The sequence below is a fragment of the Callorhinus ursinus genome, unplaced genomic scaffold (genome assembly GCF_003265705.2).
Source record: "Callorhinus ursinus isolate GAN/ISIS: 27379988/994484 unplaced genomic scaffold, GSC_fseal_2.0 scaffold58, whole genome shotgun sequence".
Taxonomy (NCBI): Eukaryota; Metazoa; Chordata; class Mammalia; order Carnivora; family Otariidae; genus Callorhinus; species Callorhinus ursinus.
The window spans coordinates 5,665,085-5,687,860 of NW_027397120.1; the positions used below are offsets into that span (position 1 = coordinate 5,665,085).

General features: G+C 43.6%; 2 protein-coding genes across 8 annotated transcripts in view; one reads left to right on the forward strand and one right to left on the reverse strand.

The window, feature by feature from the left end:
* Positions 1-22,776, reverse strand: part of DOCK1 (dedicator of cytokinesis 1) — a 485,590-nt gene that overhangs the window by 258,571 nt on the left and 204,243 nt on the right. The gene's annotated exons all lie outside the window — the stretch shown is intronic.
* The window catches only part of INSYN2A (inhibitory synaptic factor 2A), a 57,913-nt gene that overhangs the window by 25,504 nt on the left and 9,633 nt on the right, over positions 1-22,776 (forward strand). The window contains exon 3 of one of the 2 annotated variants that reach the window (XM_025880194.2): positions 14,411-14,482. The exons of the other annotated variant lie outside the window; for it this stretch is intronic. Coding sequence (XP_025735979.1) covers positions 14,411-14,482 — 72 coding nt within the window. The remainder of the gene's footprint in view (positions 1-14,410; positions 14,483-22,776) is intronic. 2 annotated transcript variants of the gene reach the window in all.

Sequence of the window (22,776 nt, forward strand, 5' to 3'; positions counted from 1 at the left end):
ACATGACGGCATGTCTTTAAAACATGAGAAAGGTCTCACTCTCCCACCAGCAGGAAGAGGTTATCACAGCACATAATTGTGCACCATGACTTGCTGTCACCTCGATACGCTATGTGGACAGAAAGGATACACTTGCTTTATCTTATGTCCCTGTATTGACAAATCACTCGGAATCAGGCACACTTCAGAAGGACCTGTCAGGGAAGGAGAAATCTCTCCAAATTTTCCCTAATTATCTATGTCCAAACAGAATAAATACTGCATCACAATTAGAGAGGAAGCATAGGGGGACAGTTGAAGTCACAAAGCAGAAAGACCCAACACGGAAACCCACATACCACTGTGGCGGCAGCCAGGGCACGAACACGGGAACCACAAAGGTCTGCACGTGAGATTCAGACTAGGAACATCCCAGAACCCCCCTCCAAAAGCTGAAGGAAAGGCTGGGCACAGTAAGGCATGTCCATCTCAGTGTGATCAGGCACCCTCTGGAGGGATGCTTGGCTTGTTCTGGCCAACACCCACCCACTGACTGAGATGGACGTCTTCCACCTGGTTAGCTGGAGGGCCCCGATTCGAAGAGGGCAGGTGGGTGGTGTTCGTGGCTCTGCAAACACCCCTCGTGGGTCTCCTCTGGAAGGAATGCCGTGTGCTACCTTCCCGGGCGGCTGGCATGATGCATCACAAAAACGCAAGGCACTGTGCGCTGCAAAGGGAAAGCAGCACCCGGCATGGAGACCAGGAGCAAAAAGGTCCTTATTCCCCGCCAAAGGCACTCCTGCCCCTCGGCGCTCCCTATCTGAACAGGAGAAAAGTGTCAGCACTTCATTTTCTAATCTTCTTGATAAATCAGTTTCGGTGTCTCTGCACATTTGTCGTCACCCAAACATTCCAGCCAGCCGACTGAGGTCTGTCTCCCACTCACTCCGTTTTACCGTTTTCTGGGAATGAGATCCAGGAGGGGAGCCAAGTGGAACGACCCGGGCTCTGCAGTCAGCCAGACCTGAGTTGGCAACTTTGCTCTGCCCCTCTCTCCCTTAGCTGTGCTTAGGCATGGTTATTAACCTCTCTGAACTTCAGCTTCTTCCTTTATAAAAGGGAGCTAAGAATACCTGCCCGTGGGCTTCTCAAATACAGAGGACAAGGCTCTCAATCCAGGGCTGTGTTTGCCCTCAGTAGAAGTTACCTCCTTCCAAGTTACTTTGTTACTGAGAAGCAGCCTTCCAAGTGCTCAAGTGGGGGAGGTTAAGCAAGGGGCAAGCCTAAACACTTTCAAGCGGGATTTTCCTGCTTTATGATACAGGCTGGTTTCTTTCTGAAGGTTAGGAGGGAGGGAGGATTACAAAGGGAGACATCAGCTGTGTTCGTTTTCAGAGACATGCACAGGCCATGCGGATCTGGCGTCATGGCCAAGGCGGGGTGCGGAGTTGGGAAACACAGGTCGGTCCCAGCTCATCTCCCAGCTACCTGTTCCCCTCAGGGGAGTCAGGGGACCTCAGAGCTCCTTTCTGCTCTAAGAACAAATCCTCCAGAGAGGCCTAACAACATCATCATTTCAGCCACTGCCTTACCTAAAAATTGACAGAGAGAGAGAAAGAATAAAGCAACAGAGCCCTCTCTACGGACGTCCTTCAATAAATGCATCCAGGGATCCCACTGTCGTATTTTCTTGTCTACTGACACTTTACTTTTTATCTCTTCAGCTGCTACACATGCTCGAATTGGCTTCTGTCCTTTTTGGGTGCCATCCTTTGAACAGATTTCAGAAACACCTTTCCGTTTTCCTTTTCTGTTGCAACTAATGGCTTTTATATACTTGTGATCAAATATTCAAGTGTAAAGTCTCCAGTATAAGTTATGTTTTATGATTTTGCAATGGAAGCATAGATCATGTACTCTCCAGCATTCTCTTCACTTAATGCACAGGGCCGTGGTCTTTTCTCTTTTCATATTTATAGAACTTTGTAAACACTTTTTTTTTAAGTTCTTGAAAAATAATTAAGCCTTTCCATCCTTAATATGAAAAATGAAGCAAATATATTTGTAAGAATATAAAACACATTCCAAATTCTTGCTTTGGGCTTCATGTAGGTATCATACATACTTGAAAATGTAATTTAAATAATCTTCCTGTGCAGAATGCCAAAATGGATTTCACATGCCTCCCCGGCCTCTTAAGTTCGTAGGTGAATAAATGCCTCACCACAGAGTTACTAGGCAATCCAGACACTCCATTTGCAGATAAAATTCAAGGCATGACATGAACATTTATGGATTTGTATCCCAGAATTCGGGTGTTGTTTTTTTTTTTTTTTTAAGAGATGAAATGCAAGTTCTAGTTTTCAAAACTTTTTAAAATCTGATACAAATTCTGCTAGGCTATGCAAAAACGGCTTGAGCTCTGTAGCCCATTGGATCTGTGGAAGAGTTCAGGGAAGTGGGCACAACACCCATAAAGTACATCCATTTTGAGCACCTGCAACATGCAAGCATGTTCTGCGTCGTTTCACTGAATCCTCAAAATAACACTGAAGGTAGGAATTATCTGCACCAGAAAACTACAGCCTGGCTGTGCTCGGTGACGTCCCCAAGGTCAGAGGCGGTGAGAGGTGGCAAAGGCGGACGTTACATCTAGATCTCTGTCAGGCCTGCGCACTCACCATCTCATCCTCTGAAAATGGCAAAGCTGCTATATCCACACAGAATTAAAAAGCAGGCTTTTGTTGCTACTGCAAATCCGGATTCTTCCTCTAACCTGAAGGGACTAAGAGGCTCTCATGCCCAGAGCTGGTGAGATTTTTGCAAACTTATGTTCTGGAGAAAGCAGAAAACACCTTTTAAAGGGATCCCAGTACTAAGGCATGCATTTAAGGTTTCATAATCAGTAAGAGGAATGTCCTCTGTGAGGTAATTAAAAAAAAAAAAAAAAAATCAAAGCCACTGATCTTGAAGTCCAGGGACCTGAGTGCCAAGCACAAAATCTATCCATAGGCAACCTTCCTGGGGAGAACTCGTCAAAGCCTTCAGGTACCATCTGTCACGTCAGAGGCTCAGCACATGCCCTCCTGGCTCTACCTTCCTCAAATGTACGTCTAAATTCATGTGAACCACAAGTTGGAGGAAAGTTTTCAATGCAACAAAAATAAGCATGTGTGGATTCTAAAGGTCGGATCTGAAAGGACATTTATGAGAATCGAGGTCCTAGGCACCAAAAATGGACTAAATTTTTTCTCTCGACATCTCATTGGTTACGGCACTAGACTGTCGCCCCAGATAAAAGTCTCATAATTGGACATCAAGAATCTTACAAATGATGACACCAAAAGTTAAAGATTTTAATCCTCAACTGCAAGATCTCTGAAGCGATTGTTTAAAGAAAACCAGCACAAGGTCAGACTTTTGAAACAAAGCACGGAAGCTTCACAAAGAGTAAGTTCTGATTCAAAATTAACTAAACTGCTCTAAAAAAAAAATATATATATATATATATATCAAAAGAAACTGTAAATCAAACATGAAGAGCTCTGTGGATATTTATGACCAGTACTAGCAAATGCACATTAATGCTTTCAAATTAAAACCTCTGGAAGTCAGACTCTGTGGAAGAGAACTAGCACGGCAGAAACATGGCAAGCCACAGAAAGCTCTCCTTTAGTACAACGTACCCAGATCCCTATTCTCATTCTAGCTCGGTAGCCACTACCACCATAATTCATTTTCATTAATTTTCAATAAATTAGAGCTTGAGCTTTATCTGTCTTCCAGGAAAACAAGTTAATCAATTCAGCCTCAGCTCAGCCCTAAAAAGTTATTGTCCTTATTAATAGCTACTCCTGGTGCCCTTTGGGGTGAGGGACTTGTCATCACGGTTACCATTTTGCAACTTAGGACTGTAGAAAGAAAATGCAAGCTTTGCCCTGTTTGTAACATAACCAGGCAGTCCACGCACGAAATAATAATTACTATCTTCCCCAGTTGTTACCTATGATGATTTTATGTTATGGAAATATGATGATAAAACTCTAAAGAGAGAAGGCCTGCCCTGATAATACAGTGTTTATCTCTGTGTCTGTCTCTGTCCAAGTCTACATGTATTTCTGACAGTAATAATAATGGATATGCAATAATAATAATCACATATTCCTGTTTCTTCGTCAAGCATGGCTCTGTGTGAAGGTAAGTGAGCAGGGAGATGAGGCAGAGCCTTAGGGAGATGCAGGGAGGCACTGCTGGAGGTGAGGCAGAGGGCTGAGGGAGAAGCAAGAGACACCAGCTAGCTCCCAGAGACCCCTGCGTACTTGAAGCATCACACCAGCTGCCATGTGCCTCCAATGGCCACCATTTTGTTTCCCTTTAGAATGAAAACAAGCATTGCAAGCTTCCTTAAAAGCCAGAGCCTCCTGAGAATTATAGGGTTACCACATTTGGGGAGCTACTAGGCTAATAAAATTTAATTTGTCAATACCATATAAAGAAAACACCTGCATTCATTATTAATCAGGTGTTTGTTTCTCACTGAAACTCGTTCGCCAGGACTGCTTCTGAGATCAAGAAATGACATCTCCCAGGGATGAGGAGGGGGCTGGTTGAGGTATAGGCTGGGCCATTTATTTTAATATCTGGGTGTGGGAAGCAGATGACTGACCTTTTTACTTGTTGGGGAAATTTAAGATGGGATCATGTTAATACTTTGAGACATGTTCTCACCTGATCCAGCTGGAAACATCACAAAGCTGACTGTCCTATTTTCATTTCAGAAGCACAGGGTATGATGTCAGTTAACCCAGCAGGATACTCAGACACATTCTTTATTCATTCATTCATTCATTCATTTATTCACTTATTCCCTCATTTTCTCATTCATTATTCAAAAAATATTTCTTGAGCATCCACTTTACTTCACGCCCCAATGCAAGCACTGAACGTTCATCAGGGAACAGACAGAAAAAAAATCTCTGCCCTCATGGTGCTGACATTGTCAGGGGGGAGAGAGACTGAAAGCAAAATAGTAACTAAAATGTATGGCACGTTCCATCTGATAAGTGTTGTGGAAAGGTTGAAAGCAGAGAAGGAGGTATGGCACTTTCTATGAGTCACAAAAGAAACAGGTATTTATGATGGGACACCTCAAGCCCTGCTCCACGGAAAGTGCTTGTGAGCTCAGTGCCAGGACTGGGAAGATAAATCTGTGGCCACCAAGATGCTCTCAGCCACGTGAGACAAAAACACCTCATCACATCATCGGCATCCACCGAAAAACGGCTGCAAGAAAGCCACAAGCAGGGTGCTGGGAACCTGCCAGCATATGCGGAGCTGCCTATGAGGGAACAGAACATCTGGGCCAGAAGAAGGGTGTGCGTTTGAATGAGCACTGAAACTGTCCCCAGCAACAGTTCTACATCTCTACTCGGTCAGCATAGAAGCAGCTCCTTCATATTGGAAACATACGTCCTCTAGATGTTCAGTGTCTTGAAGGTAAGGACTATGTTTTATTCACCCAAGCAACTGCCCCCCAGGAAAAGGCCAAGCACCACGCTTGGTGCTGAGGAAGCACTTGATGAGCTGTGACCATGCAGACAGGCTGACGGCCAGCCAGTGGTCTGGGCTCATCTACGGCCAAACCCTTTAAGGTCTCTTAACTAGAAGATGAAGCAGAAATAACCAGGATTAGGTTACTAGGATGTGTTTACTAAGACGACATGGGGCTTGCATGGGAAGATAGTTCTTCAAGGATCAACATCTCCATTCCTGGCCCTGGGAGAACAGGCTATGAACAACTTTGAGAACTTTACCCTGTGGAATTTAAGAAACAAAACAGAGGATCATAGGGGAAGAGAGGAAAAACTAAAACAAGACAAAATCAGAGAAGAAGACAAACCATAAGAGACTCTTAATCATAGGAAACAAACTGAGGGTTGCTGGAGGGGAGGTGGATGGAGGGATGGGGCAGTTGGGCGATGGACATTAAGGAGGGCACGTGATGGAACGAGCACTGGGTGTTACATAAGACTGATGAATCACTGACCTCTACCTCTGAAACTAAGAATACATTACATGTTAATTAATTTAAAAAAGATCAACTTATACATATTTATTAACTTAAAAATGTTTATAAATACTTATTCACTGTAATTTTGATTAACGGAAAAAACATTTCATCAGTTAAAAGTACAGAAAGGCAATATTTGTATATAAATAAATACCCCTATTTAAAAATTAAAAGGTATTTCAGAGCAGCAAGAAGGAAGGGAGGGAGGGAGGGAAAGAGAGAGAGAGAGAGAGAGGGAAAGGAAGAAAGAAATTAAGGTTAAGACAAACAGGAAGAAGAACGAACTACCTCAACCTATGAATGGGTTATGCTATAAAACATCATTTCTAAGTAATCTGACCACAACACACTTTCCAACAAGCCGAAATTATACATGGTGTTGGGGTTCCCAGGCTCCAGTTTTTTTTCAGCTGTACTGCAACTCAACTAGAGAGTGCTACAAAATCTAATCATGAGCTTGGTAATAGGATATCCCTTCTCCGTTCTAACGTGAAACTACAAAAATAGATCTCCCTGAGGGGAGTCAGCCAGGACAACTCTATTTTCTACACAAGGGATATTTGGAATATACACATTCATATTCAGGAGGATCACATGAGTGTGTGTGGAAAAGAAGAGTTTGATGTACTTCAATGTCAACGAGACCTCTTTTCTCCAAAAGAAGCCCTAGGTGAACAGAGGAAACCAATAGTATAATGAGATTGGCCTTATTTAATATCTACAGGCAAGAGGAGAGAAACCAGGGTTATATAATAACTAATGACTGCTGGTTAAAATTCTCAAAACAAATAATTTGTTGATTATGCCATATTCAAGATACTGAACAGAGAGCATGGACATGAGTTTTTCTGAGTTTTATTTAAATCAGGTTAAGAGCTGCTAAATTTCACTGGAACTGAGATCAATCCAACCCTCATAGATCTAATGAATCAAAGTTACCTTCCCAATCAATTTAGTTATTTGTCTTCCATTCATCATTCCACGTAGCCACAAACGTTTATTGCCACCTCTCCTGTGACTGGCACGCAGGCTGTTGACTGAGCAAACAGGAAACTATGAAGGGTACCAAGACAATACCGAATGGCAGACGCTGTGGCAGAGGAAAGGTACTGGGAGCTGCCCAAAGGCACCTGGGGCGCAGCTGAATGTGCCACTCCTACAGAACCTAAGAAGGCTTCCAACCAGTCAGCCCTCTTAGACAGCCTGGAGGCAGGGGGAAACAGGAGTGCCACAAAGAGTGGGGGTCACTTATTTTGCATTCTTTAAAACACCACCTCACTTTCTAAAAGACATAAAATGCTTAGCCACCTGGGAATCCCAGGCCACTGATGAACACAGGACTGCACAGCCTAACATAGCAAGCCGGCCACCGGCTAACAGACGGCTCCTCTCAGCTTCTGGGGAAATGGGAACAGGTCATACCATTGCTAGTGGAAGCCAGCACTGCCTTCTGCTGATCAACGGATGACCTTGGGAGTTTGTTAGGAAAATGGACTTTGTGTTCTTTTAACACACTTAAATAGGATGCTCCCCCGATTCTGGCGTTGAATAGCTTAGATGCAAATCACAGATACAGTGGAGTTTACACAGATATACAGGGAAAGTCTAAATTCACTTTTACTATGGAACAGCTAATATGATGAAGTAACTGCGCTTCCAGGGTATAATCTGGCAAATTCCTAGTGAGAACTCAGCCTTAGGAATAAGCCAAACCCACTGCCAGGGGTGGTCTTAAAACATAGTAGGGGGTTACTGAAAACAGCTGCCTTTGACTACTTTTTGAAGTTTAGTTCCTCCCAACAATAGTTGTGGTATCACTTTATGCCTCTAATTAAAGTCACTTTGAGACTATTAAGTGAAAAAGCCCTTTAAGATGCTGACATAAGTGATGGCTCAGTTATCATGAAGGGATAGCTGGAGCACAAACCTGGGCTAGAATGTGGTAGAGAAAACACTTCTTGGCACCCAATGAGAAAGCCGAAAGAACAAGAAGGATCAAAATAAGAATAAATTAAACAAGTGCATAAAATTATCACCGAAGAGTAGAAATCGTGCCATTTTCTTTTCTACATCACCCTCTCTAGCTAAGGGCCTAATACATACCTTTGAGTTAAGTCAAAGTGACCAATCCAATACCCTATGTGATGTACGTGTCTTGAAGACCACAATTAAAGGATCATACCCTGGGTTTAGCATCACCTAAGACGCCATCTGCCTGCATGCCAGAAATTCTGAACTTGCTGAAAATCACCATGCCATTTAAAAGACCAGCAATTCAGCAACAGAGTCTCGTGTACTGTGTGCCAACTCGGAGTTCCAGGAGACAGGCCCACACCACCCTGCACGCTAACACACTTGTGACATTAGTTGCGAGGAGAATGCTTTTCTCAAGTCAAAAACCATCCACAGTCACCCAGGAATGAAAGAAGAAAATCTTCGATTGGAAAATTAAGATCATATGGAGAAAACTGTGTTGTGGTATGTGGCAGGAGGAACAGCATAGAGTCAATCCAATAATCCAATGCTAGTAATTACTACTAAATATCATAGGATTATTTTCTACTTGCCAACCATTCTTCTCTGAGATGCTTAGGACTTTGTTGGACTTTGCTTCTGATAAGAGACACAGTGAGAGGCATTTTTTTTCCCCCATTCCTGACCTTTTAACCAAACAATTAATTTTGGGGGCAGGGGGTGTTGGGAGGGGGTCAGAGTTGTTTGTCCTACCTCTCAGGTTTCATCTTTAAGGTCTCAGAGACACTGAGCAGCTTGGGTATGTGGCCAGGAAGAAAGGTTTCAGTGACCTTTCTATGACATTTCTCAGCACCCTTTCCTACCACCTAGGGCTCTGCTATCTTAGATCTCTCTGTGATGCATTCTCGAGAAAGCAGATGCTGTCTGTCACTGCCACCCATGTCTGTCACTGCCAGCCCAGGACAACACGGCTCAGGCTGACACCGGCAGCCATCCCTCCTCCAGCATCCCCATGGCTTTGTTATAAAAGCTGCCACACAGGCTCTGCCATGGGCCTTACCTTGTTTGTTGCTGTTGCTGTTGATTCTATTTTCCATTACCTCTTGTTGTTGATCTGCAACAGGAATGACCAAAGACTTGCAAACCCCAAATTCATCACCATTTTCCTCCTTTTTATATAGGCATACAAAAGTATATATTTGAAAATGATAACTAAAAATTGGAGATTACTGAAAAAGCCTGAGGTAGCTGGAGAAACTGGTGAACTGCATCCAGAGTTAAACTCGAGAATTCTAGGCCACTCCAGAAAGGAGGCCCCAGTGCTGTGTTTGAATGGGGGTGTCCCAAACAGAGTTCCACATTGTCTTCTATAAAGGACACTCATCTTGCTTTCTGTAAAGCAGAGCAAAGTCTTGTAAAGAAATCCACAAAGCAGAAGTGGAAATGGCTCTACACCTGGACCCCACCAGAACTACATTGTAAAATTCACTTGTCCACATCCCTCTGCTTTAACAAATCTGGAGCAACCCTTCCCTCCTCCATGTGTTTTCATGATGTCCATGCTCTTTACATCCCTAATCACCTCATGACTCATGCCTAGTCTCCTTTAGCTTTCAGCGAAGCCCTCCAAGACCATTAAGTGTCAAAAGGGCATCAAGCGAGGAGAGGTTCCAGATTCTGGAATCATTCCTCAGTTAGAACTGTGCTCTGGAGAGATGGGGGCAAGAGAATCAAGGGAACAGAAGAGAAGAAGTTCTGGACAACTCAGCACTCTGGTGCTGTCCTTGGTGCTGAATGTTAGGTTCTCTCCCAAGTTTTGTACATTGCTAAGACCAGAAAATACTGGCAAATGGCAAATAACTGCAGTGGACAATAGTGAGTGCAACAAAGATCAGTGTATTAAAAAATCCTTATTTACAGTGAGCATGCTTATCACAAGGGTACAAAGGGGTTCCTACTGGGAAAAAAGTGGGGACCAGAGCTTTTCACAATGTATACTTTTCGTTTGCTTTTTGTACTTGGTTGGAATTTTTTCATTAGATTTGTCTATTACTGAACTTCAATATGAGAACCAAAAGAGTGTATTATTTGGTCACATTACTATTAACCAAATACTCAGTGTACTGGGCACTGTGACAGGCACAGGATTATAAACCCATATAAGGTATAACTCCTCAAAACAAAAGGAAAGAGAGCTTTATGAAGATAGCAATTAACTTTCAAGATGGAAAACTTAGTAATTTTTTTTTTTAACATTCTTCCTCTGCGGCTTTTACATCAATAATCTAAGCTCTCTCTTCTCTAAACTTAAAATTGCACGAGATCTCTAGCCCTCCTGTCACTGGAGAAGCATCTGCTCCAGCGGTCCAAAGAGTCTGGATTGCTTCTCTTCACAGCAGTGGTGATCTAGAAAGATAATCATCTCAAGTACTGGTTTTATGACTTGCTTCCAAGTGAGAAGGAAAAATTAGGGAAATTCCATAACAGCACTTTGTGTTCCCTGTCCTATAGAAAGAATTTATGTGTTTCATCTATATTTAGAGAACACATTCGTTTAGATGATGTAACACAATTATTAATGTGACCATAAAATTATCAGTGAAGCCAAACCCTACAGCTTGAAAGCTACAAGACAATTAGATGGATTATCAAAGCAGTAAGCACAATGGATTACATAGTTTAAGCCCTCTACTGAAAACACCTTCATGCTTAATAAAATTTTTGCAGGCATACCTTGATTGACATTAGCTGCTGGAGGCAGCCTGTGACTTAACTGCATGATACAAGGGCAACACTTTAAATTTTATCCACAAATTAATTTCTCATTGACCTCTACTTCTATAAACTGCCTTTATGGACTCCAAACACTTGAATCCTTTCAACAAAATAAAGGTCCTTAAAAAAAAAAAAAAACCTTAGAAACATACTGAGGGGTCTCCAAGAAAAGTTCATGGCAATGAGATCCTGAAAATATTTCTCAGACATGGTGGAAACAGGACTGACCACCTGTTTTTCTTCTAAATTAGCTAAAAACCAATGACCACAAATATGTCTCCATATAAAGTAGGCATGATGACTCATTTGCTTCTTACAAGTAGACATCAGCCAAACCATACTATATCTCAGTGAATCAGGTTGTGTTGTAAATAAAAGAAGCAAGAGAAAAGAAACTAGATGAAAGTGATGTTGGAGGCCTGGGTGAGAGTAAGTCAAGAAGTGTTTTCCACGTCACTGTTTAATCCAAAAATAAGAAAAGGTCTAGAATGGCTTTTCATTAAATTTAAAATAATGTCCACCAAAGTGTTTCCTATTTTACATGATCTGATCTCATCTCCTCCCCAACTCCTGTATGCAACATGTGTTCTAGCCACACCGGCCTTTTTTTTCCTGTCATGCAAACATGCCAACATCATTCCCACTGTAGGATGTTCACGTGTGACAGTCCCCCCGCTTGCACCACTCAACCCTGGATCTTCAGATGACTCATTTCTTTTTCTTATTATCATCGAGGTCCCACTTCAGGATCTGTGTCCTCAGTGTGCTAGCTAAAGCCACCTCTTCACAACCTTTCCTTAACACGCGTCATCAGAACTCAGCCATGCATCCATCTATCCATCCATCCATGTGTTTATGTATTCCTTGCCTGCCTCTGCCACTCTACCGCAAGCTCTGGGAGGACTGTCTTACCCAAAAATGTCTCTCGGTAGCCAAATAATGCCCAACATTTAACAGGCACTTAGTAACTATTTGCTTACTGACTGTAATAGTGTAAAAAAAAAAAAAAAAGTGTGTGCTTTTTAGAAGGGGATAAGAATAGAGTCTTTTCAGAAAATGCTTTTAAAAAGCAATTTCTAACTGAAAAATGCCAACATCCTGGAAGAGAGCCCTCTAGTGCATTTCTGGTACCTGAAGCCCTTGTCCTATCATTGCTGGATTCATTGACTATCCCAAGCTGCCAATTACACATACTGCAGAACACCAGTCCCAAGGTAGAAGGAAGGCATCACAGAGAATCAGAAGCCTGGGGTCTAATAATGAGATCCTGGATGCAAAATGTTACCATATGCTCCTCTTTAAAATGAGGATACCATAATTAATTTGAGGGCTCAAGGATCTAATGTGAGACACTTGGAACTCTACGATATTGGACAAGTAAGGGGTGTTGGTGTTGATGAGGCTTGATCGAGATCTTACCTAGGGTCTAAGACTGGAAGGTTCGACAAGCTTGGAATTCGTATTTCCTCAGAACCCAGAAAGAGTGCCCCTCAGATAAGGGCTAAGAAATGTCCCTGATTTTGCCTGCTTTCTTTTAAAAGCCTCACCTTTGGAATGTGACTAACTCCTATAAACAGCCGCCTGGTTGGTGGTTAGCACAAGCTCATGCAACACAAAAGCAGAACAGTACCTCATCTGCAACCCAACCTAAGAGTGTGCAACACGTTCCACACCAGCATGTCACTGCTAGGACATGGGCTCAAGTGTTGTGCATAATACCGTACAAAATGACCTCGATCAGAAATGAGCTTAGGGCAAGCTCTAGTAGAATATGCCAAATGGAGAAAGTCCCTTTATATATACATCAGGCATGGGAGAATGGAGAAGGTCCATGTCATGACACAGAGGAACCCTGGAATGGGTCTGACCGATCTGGAGCCAGGTGGGAAGGTTCATGAGGAATGTACTTTTGGGGGTCTGTCAACAAGAGGAAAAGTCTAAGTAAGAAAGTGGCCATGTCCAATGAATAAAAAGGGGAGGTTGTGATGCACGGGCTCTTAACTATTCCTCTCTACTGACTAAGCTGAGGGGAGAGTAAAACACCAAACGTGCATACCCAAAGGAGCCCAATACAGAAAGTGATGGTGGACGAAGGTCAACACACGTGCCGCCACACTACGATTCCAGGCCGGGCGCAAATACACTGGGGTCACAGGCAATGATCAGCAGCACTTTAGGGCAGAATATGGTCACTTGATTAATAGGTAAAATACACAGAATTCAAAGGGCAAGTCCCGAGTTTACCAAAGCTCACTGAGACAACATGACATTGAGTAGGAAATCTTTTTGTCAAATGTTTATGTAACAGAAAATATAATGAGGAAAACAATAGTTATTTTCAATTCAAAATCCACAATGCATACAAGGGTTTACACAGTGAAGGTGATAAAAATATCGACTATCGATGTTGACAGAAAACCTTCTGCGCACACTATTACTACATTGAGTGATTACATAAATATAAGTTTACCCCCTAAGTGTACATAAACCAATTCAGATGGAAGCTTTTCTTCTGCCACAAATTTAACAGACTGTGGTTATCATGTTTGCCCCTGGGTACAAAGGAATATTTGGAAAAACTACACCTGGCTGTATCAGAGATATCAGAGCAGAAAGGTCAGCTGAAGTCATTAGAAGAAAACCATGAGCATGAAAGCACCCTTAATGCTAATTTCTTGAGGCGACCAGGCCAAGAAATAGTCAAGGCCTGGTCAAAAAAACCCTGCTTATCGACCTTTTATTCGACCTTCCACAGTAGTCTCCAAAAAATACTCTAAGGTTATTTTTTTTTTTAAAGAGGAAGAGAGTTACCAACCTTGTCCCCCCCCCACCATAAAAACAAAATTGTGTGGCCTCATAGGGCTGACAGAATAGGCAGAAAAGGTCAGTGGATGGCATGACAGCAACACTAGGAGAACTCTTCCACAAAGCTGAGCAAACCGTTTTCCCTCTAGAGCCAGAGAAGAAATATTCTGGAATCTGGAAACCAAGGAGCAAAATGGAAGATACTTAAGAAAAAATGTTCACTATTTTTTTTACTCTCAAAATCTTTATGCACACTGTAATTTAAATGTCATTAATTTACACAGTTTCCAAATATTATTATTCTTTCTCCCCTTTTTTCCCAACCATTTAAAATATAAAACCCATTCTTAGATTGCTGGACAAAATCAGACCAGGGACGGGAGTCAGCCCGGGAACTGTAGTTTGCAGACTTGTACTCCAGCAAGCCAAGAGGTTGTGGGGCAGAGTTAAGCCACAGAGTCAGCATATCTGGCATTGCATTTCCCTCCATGTTTCTTTAAAATACCATAAACCTAAAGCTGCACTGAAACATCCCCAATTCCCTTTTAGCAAAATCAGATTATCTACTTCATCCAGTAGCTTATGTTACATTCTGGATTTATTTTAACTATCATCTTAGCTGTGGACATTGCATTGGTTTTGTATGATAAATGCAAACAGGAGCCAAATGGGAAACACACAAGAATCAGTTTGCATTACCATGGCAAGCAATGGCATTGGGAAAGCATCTGATGTGAGGTGCCTGCTCTGTAATAGCCAGCAACCACCAGCCACCACTTGTAATGCTCTCCTGTTCTTATCTTGTAGGCTTTCATATCGGACTGGGCAAGACACAGCTAATTGTGACACATGCAGGAACAGTGCATGTATTATCTATAGGTATGTTAACCTCCTCCTCCCACTTTTCTATTACGAGTGACAAATGATGTTTACCCACGAATGCAAAATCATCGGGGGCCATGCTGGGATGATTATATCAGACACAAAGTAAAGGGCCTTACTTGACCATAATTCTAAGTTCCTTCTAAATACTCAACCCCAGGTGTATGATCCCAGGATGAGAGAGAGCTTGAACTCATTTATCTTGCAAATGCATCTTAGTGTTTTCAAAAACTGGAGTTAAGTTTGATGGCTTGCTCCCTCAGAATCGCTAGCGATGAGCACTGTAACGTGTGTTCGGGAAAAGCTCTGAAAGCTAAGCCCTTCAGATGGTATAGAATCAAAGACGGCAAACTGCACTCGATGTGCTAGCAATACCACAGAAGAACCCCAGGCTGCTTGCACCAAATATGAAACTTATACAAAGACTGTGGCACTGGCATCCCTTGGGACATAATCCCCTGTCTAGAATCCGTACTGCTGTTCATCATGTTTTTTTTTTCATTTAAAGTTTGTTTAGATTATTCACATCAACAAGAATACAGCAGAAACTTTCAATAGGGAAAAACCATGTTAGGCTTCTCTCGGAATGTAGAATTTTCAGACATGGTCACAACCTGCAGGGAGGTTACTGTCTGTTTTCTTTTCGGAAATGTAATTTTCACAAACAAGATATGAGAGCAGTAAGAGATGTTATGATTTAGTTCATTGTTGAAACTTAAGCCTGAAGGACAATTTTAGCGGACTTGCCAAATTATCAAAAACTATTCTCACTGCATAGTTATATATCTAGATGTGTGTACAAGAACTTCCATCTCCTCCTGTCCCCCACGAATATACCTTCTCAAAAGATCTTCAAAGTCACCACCCTCTCATCAAAAAGGTGGAGACAGGGAGATCGTGTAAATGTCTTCAATGTAGCAAAAAGCCTAAGGCCACACCTTGGGCCCATCACACATCTCCAGCCTAGGCAGAACATCCCACATGGGACTCAGACTCTTTAAAAGCGGAGTTGGGTCACTTGGTGACCTTCTCTGGGGCCAGGCAGAAGAACCCAAAGGCAGACATGAGCACCAGGTGTCACCCTAGCACATTCCTACTGCAGAAGTCCACAGAGGCCAATTTTGCCTCCTAGGGGACATCTGGCAAGGTCTGGAGGGAGACATTTTCAGCTGTCACAACGAGGGAGGTGCCATGGGCATTGAGTAGGTAGAGGCCAGGGATGCTGCCAACATCCTATAAAGCAGAGGACAGCCCTGCAACAAGAATTCATCAAGGCTGACAAAGCCTGCCCGGCTGGAACCATCCCCAAGTTAAGGACTGTAAAAGGCACACACCAGCTGCTAAGGCCTCCTGGCAGTACGCAGGGGGCCTGGACCCCACAGCAGCCCTGGGTCAGCATGCCAAGCCGCCTGATTGTCCTCCCACTTTCAATAAAGAAGAGGTAAAAAGCAAGCACTCAGGCAAATTTTGTTTGTCAGAACTCCCACAAATTGCAAATTACCTCCTCAGAGACAGCTCCCTATCAGAGAAGTTTGGTTAGAGGGAATATTTTCACTACATTCATGTTGTGGAAGAGAATTTAGAGTCAACAGTGAAGGGATGTAACTCTGACATAAAGTAGACTTCGCTAATATTAGTCATTAGGAAAAGAAGTGGGGAATGTAAAGCGCCTGGCATCTACCCTCACGGTTTAGCTTTTGTTACTTTGGGAGCTGCGGCTCACCCAGTCTTTTAAGGCAACAGAGCAGAAGTGAGCAGAGATCTTCAGAGAAGGCTCAGAGTGAGCTTGATGAGCACAAACCCATTTAACATTTTGTGGGTGATTGAAAAAAAAATTTATTAGGGCACTCTCCAGTGTAACTGAAGTAATTTAAGCAAATTTAGCTCTAAATCCAGAAGTAACTTACATTAAAAGTGATATTAAAAGTGATTTAACAAGCCCGTGAAGGACAGAAATTTGTCTTTTTCAGGAATTAGCGTTGAGTGGTTGCTATTTAGAATTGGCTCAACCAACATTCTGCATGAATCCCAATACACCAGCTACTGGCCCACTTTCTGAAAGAACTGTGTCTCAGAACCACAGGAAATTGCCAAATCTGAGCAAAGACTGACCAGTGAGACGGACTGGGCCACTGAGATCACTCTGGTTGCCTCCTACAAAATGGGGGGAAATGCACATCCACTCACAGAGACCTTGTCATCAGAGAGGCGACCCCAGGGATTGCTGCGTGCTGGCGTGCATCCTCAAGAGCTGCACGTCAGGACCCTCCAGAGCCAGGCACTCCCCCCAGCAACCCTCCCTCTAAATGAGCCAAGCATCCCTGGAGAGGTGGTGCTGGAAAAACTGGAATGTTAGATTTCTTTTTCGGGAAAGTATTTTAAACTCTCTCCCTTCGGAGGGACAGCAACACCAATTCCCCAACCCCCAAACCTGTGCGGCAAACATAAGTTTTCCTAGAAGGGCTTACGAGCAACATTTTCAGCCGGACTCCCACTGTCTCTAGACTTCGAGTTGTTAAGAAGGATCTCGGTATCACTACCTAGTTGAACACACACAGCGCATCAGGCTCTGTTCCCAATTCTCCTGTCACTTTACGTTAGAAATCATGAAAATTTAACTGTTACTAACTTACAGAGGGTTACAGTTCAACAATAAAATGTAACACTCTGTACCCTGGTTATTGACGCTGGACCAGGGTTTTCTGAGCTCCTCCGTGGATGCTAAGACAGGTGAAAGCTCACGTCTAGTCAGCTAACTAAAAAACCAGTCGAAAAGGAACTCATACAATTAACCTGTTAACTGAATCTGAATCACAGAAATTGAGATCCTCCATGTAGCTGATTTAAAGTTATGCCAGGCTTTTGAGGGGCAGCCCTGATGTTTTCTGTGAATGTGGGCACCATGCTCAAGTTCCAAGTGATTTTCCATGAACCGCCTTGTGAGGGAATCTGAGTTCAGAATACAGTTCTAGATCCTGATTTGCCTCTACCTTTTTCACACTTGATATCTGGTCACTCCCTACTCTGTCCAAAGCCTGTAACTCACAGAAGGAATTCTCTCTTGCCTGAGTTCTATTACGTTGGTTTAAGCAGCATTCAAAAAAAAAAATCACGTCATTTCAATGATGGGTACAAATGGCATACACAGATCCCAATACATCCTCTTGGGGAGTATACAGCTGCAGAATAAGGACAGAGGGTTGTGGGTCAGCCACAGAGAAACTTGTTCACCAGGAGCACTGGCCTGTGTGGGCATCGGTGACGTCATGGGGGAAGCACATGGTGGCTAACCCAGGACAGCCAGTAAGGGGGCTCCCGTCATACTGTCTGAATACCAGAGGCTAACAGAACAGGACGAAAGGATACTGGTCTGGCTCTTGGAAGACTTGCATCTCTCTGAGTCTGCCCGCATGGCTGGCCACTGTTGACACACCTAGATCCGTAACTTACCCCATGTCAGGGTTCCCTTTCGTCAAAAGAGAAAGGACAGCAGGGGGAATTCAGCCAGGTGATTTCTCAGTTTCCAGTCAGCCCTAGGATTTAATCCTCAAACGCCAAATGCTCCACGAAGAATAGAGGTTTCTTTGGTAGAAAAGCATTCAGAACTCATCAGTCCTTTTGCAGAAATCACCTGTTTGGGGGACCTGCAGCAGTGTATGTGGGCAGCCCCAGCATCTCAGAAGCAAGCCAAAGGAAGTGTCCAGATTTCAGAGGCTTTATGACTTAGGTCCATTTCTTCTCACCGAGGAAACACGCAACCAAGTCCTCCTTTAATTCCCGCACACAGCTCTACAGAGGGAGGGTCCCGTCACCAAGGGCAAGTTAGCTCAAGGTCATGATCCTTGTAGTTGGTTCCAAGGGTGGCTCTGGCACCCACACTCTCAGATACCAGAGGCTGCATCCTAGACTTCAGGACTGTTCCTAGGAGTCCTCATACCACCATTTCAGCCACTGTTCTTGGTCTTTCCCATGGGATGCCTCGAGTACCTCGAGACTGAACAGGTTAAAGGAGTTTCAAAATCAAGAAATTTTTAAATCCCAAAACACTGTGGGTATCCCAGAAACTGGGAGCATACAAGGGGCCATCACAGCCGCCATATCGACATGTTGCAATTCGTCATACCTGTTCGCTGGCAGGCAGAGATCCCCCGAGGTCAGTGAATTTGACCCCACCTATCTTGCATGTACACACTGCTTTTCACTCCAAACCCAATTACCCTCTCTGAGCAGCATAAGAATCCACTGTATTCTAGTACCACTTGGCCCAGGGAGATGCAAAGGTGCCCTGTTCAAGACCCGGCTGCCTGCAGTTTTATCAGCACGGTCCTGTGATAAATGTGTACGTTTACCACAGGCGGCAGTACCTATTTCTCTGTAAAATATAAGTCTGTTGTGGAAATACGCAGGACTTGGAAGAAACATCAAAAGGACAAAAGGTCTTGAAGCAATTTCAGGGAAAAAGGCTGCCAGTACCACAAGCCAGAGGTTGGCAACATCAGCCTGCCACAGCCAGGCGCCCCAGAGGTTGGGGCCGTACCCCCACTCTCTCTCTTTGGCGGGGGTGTCCACTAAATCTCTAACGTCACGTGGGGCAACAAGAAGGGATCAGATAGGGCCCTTCCAGCTCTGAAAGCTTGTTGACTCTGATTTACAAGTGATTTACTGCAGGAGCGAGTCTGAGCGTCCAGAGAAAGTAGACACAGAGGGAAAAGTGAGAACAGGCACAAGGCATTTCTCAACCAAGTACCATCCGTTCCTGCATCGGCAAATCGATTTATGCAGAGCCGAACGACCGTTCCTGGGCAGCGAATTGATTGCCCTGCTCCCTCGTCCACTGAAGTCGCAAACATCAAAAGTAATATTTCCCATAACTGGGAATTCTGAGGTGGTTGACATGATTACATTTTTTTCCTAAGATGACCTCCCTTGGATTGTGATCTGGACCAATCGTGAAATTCTAATTAAAGACCATCTCAGCATGAAAAAAGATTAAAAGAGATACAAGTTTCAGTTTTCGTTAGTAAAACTTTTCTGGCTAATCATATTTCCTGTCACAATATGCTGTAATTATTTCAGACAATGTTTTAAGGATAAATTACTAATATAATCTTTGCTCATAAGCAGTTCAAATCCTTTGTACCCAACCTATCTTGGTTAATTCTCTTGTCAGACGAATCTGATGAGTCACACTACTGATGATTCACCTTTTGTTCAGATTGTGTTTCAGAAAGGAACAATGAAAAACACCATTTCCCTCCTTTACTGAAGTGATTAATTTGTAAAATACCACCAACAAAATGGCGTGAATTCAAATTTGTACATTTTTATGAAAATAGCATGTGCCAACCTTCATTCAAAGGCTTGTGGGAATGAAAGCAAGATTTGAAAGGCAATAATGATGCTGATTCACATTCATTAAATAGAATCTTTACCAGAATTTAAAATTCTCCCCTAAGTGTTCGAATTTCCACCATTAGAAGACCTGAGGCTGCTGTGCCCCCCAGGAGGACACTGCCCCGAACTGCCCCATTTCCACACATCAAGGCCACCACACAGCTGGCCTCCAGGGACACTCATTATGTGGTGGACCAGGAAGGGGGCAGGAATCTGGATGGACAAGAATGCTGAGGGTCTGCTTTGTTTTCAACACCACTGAGGGAGGGATCTTGCAGAAGGCCATGTTGTCTATGTCCTGTTTTTGTCATTTGATGTGATCCACTGATGGTCAAGCATGGGCAGGATTTCAAACAACCATTTTGATGAAATACCCAAGCCGTTTCCATGTGGTGCTTGCAAGCATTTCTGCAGCAAGCATTTTCAGTGAGACTCCTAGGAAATAACAGGCTTCCTCCCAGTCACTGGGAGATGGGAAGGAGTCTGTAATCTAGCTGAAGACAACCCCACGTGCACCCTCTACCCTAAGACTCTGCAACAACAGAGCTCTGACAGAGGGGAACCTTCTGTTGGATAGGTGTGTGCCACAGACACAAGGACCAAAGACAGATAAGGAGAAGCTGAAGGAAGCAGAGATGCGTGATCTGCGAGGGGGCCGACTCACAGGAGGCGGGATCATCTCGGAAAGACAGCATGCTGGGGAGGGTTCAGAGGTGTGCTCTAGAGCCCACCCCTCAGGCTAGAGAGTCAGGAGCCACGGGCAGGAACTAGGGACAGAAACAGCCAGAGCTTCCCCCAAAGGTGGACGGGAATGCCTCCCTGCATGTGTACACTCATCTTCACAGCAGCTGGGAACTTTCTAGTACCTCGCAATCTCTGACTGTTCATCCAGTAGGAAGTTCCTAAATTCCGCACGTTCGTTTCCAAAATGACTGGAGGATTTCGGGGAAGATGAGTCAATGACCCTTATATGAGATGGAAGGAGGAATTCACAAATCAATGGGTGGCATTTTCTCAAATCGTCCTTGGTAATTCATTGCATTGCCAATAAGAGCGTAAAATATAAGGACGCAAAGATTCCAGATAAAACTGTGCGTGGAAATTTTAGGGGTTCTGGTGTACTGCACTAACTGCAAAGAGCTGGGGAGGGTGACGCAGGATCAGGAGAGCCACCAGCACTGAAAGACTCACGACTAATGAAGTCTTATTGTTAAGAGAGGTAATTGCATTTGTATGCAGAAATGGTGCCACGTCCAGCCTGTCCAGAGCCCGCGTGGGGTGGGATCTCCGCAGCCTTTGTCATACAGTGATTATCTCTTAGTGGAAGTGCTCTTTCCAGTCCTGCTCTAATTACCGCCACTTGTGCATATTAAGTTCTTTAACAACATGAACTGATGTGGAGGAAATTAGCCTTTTGTCTAATATTTAGCGCTCTGTTCTCAGTATTTACGGTGAATGATGGGTTGGGAGGGGGAGGAACATGACAGAAAGGAGTCCCAGGATGATACCTGACATAGTGACTCTGGCAAAAGGAAGCATTTTTTTTTAATAAAGTAAATTAAAAGTCAGAACAAAAGATTTAACAGACCTCAGAATTCTCCCTGAAAATTCCCAAAGCCAACAATCCAAGTTTTTTCTATTCCATAAGAATTTTAAAAATATATTATTTCTTTTTCCCCAATATATAAGGATTTAGGCTTTTATAATAGTAACACCTTAGTGCTAACATGTAACCCTGATACGTGTTAGATGCTGGAAAACTGAAAACTGATTACTCATCTCAACATATTGTTTGTGAAGCAATTAGTTAAAACATACTTAGCAGAGAAAGGTTGATCACACCGATGACCCTCCTCTTAACAACCCCCGCTTTTGCTTGTGCCCTCTCAGAGGTAATAGTTGAGGAGGCTTTCACCGATGTCCAAAACCATTGAGAGGAGGCTGCACTGTCAATATCATGAGAAAATGGAGGTGATTCATTTTTACATGAATACAGATTTTCTTTTTAAGGGCCAGATGCAGGACTCGGTCCCTATCACAATGCCCTGAGTTAGATCATCTGAAATTCCACAGGGAACGTGGTGACTAGAGAAGGTGGTGGTTGCTAGGGCCACATGAAGGACTCTCCTTTCTGCCACTTTAAAAGAGCTCCTTTTTTTTTTTTTTAATTCTATTTATTTGAGAGAAAGCGAGAGAGAGTGCGCGTGCAAGCGCACGAGCAGGGGGGAGGGCAGAGGCAGAGGGAGAGGGAGCAGGGAGCCCGATGCGGGACTCGATTCCAGGACCCTGGGATCATGACTGAGCCAAAGGCAGACGCTTAACCGACTGCACCACCCAGGCGCCCTGAAAAAGCTCTTCTCTTACACATAGTATCCCTGGGAGTAGAATGGAGAGCCGGGGGTTTAGATGATCACTGGTGACACCAGAGGACACGTACAAAAAGCTAATGGTTTTCTGGTCTGTGTGGTGAGACTTTCACTGTTTTCTATCAGGGCAGATGGTATTCTTCAGCTCAGATCAGATTAGAGGGGGAGCATCTAGGACTCGAGTCCTGGGTTGGTGGCTCAGGGGGGTAGCCACTTTGCATACTATCCCCAGCACTGTAACCCGAGGAAGTCATTTGCCTCTGCGCAGACAAGTGCCCATCCTCAAAATGATAAGAGCAAATGAAGTGACGGCCAAGTTGTTGTCCACCCCTCAGTAACCTAACGTTGTATTCTATCCCAGCACCTGCCAGACTCACTACAACCAATTTTGGAGAATTGTGTGTTTTCTCCTTTTAAGTGCAGTTACAATGTACTTCCTGCCCAAAAATTTAAAAGCAAAACAAAACGAAACAAAAAAACTCATGCTCTTCGGTGAGTCCAGGGACAGCAGCATAGTGGCAGGCTACATTT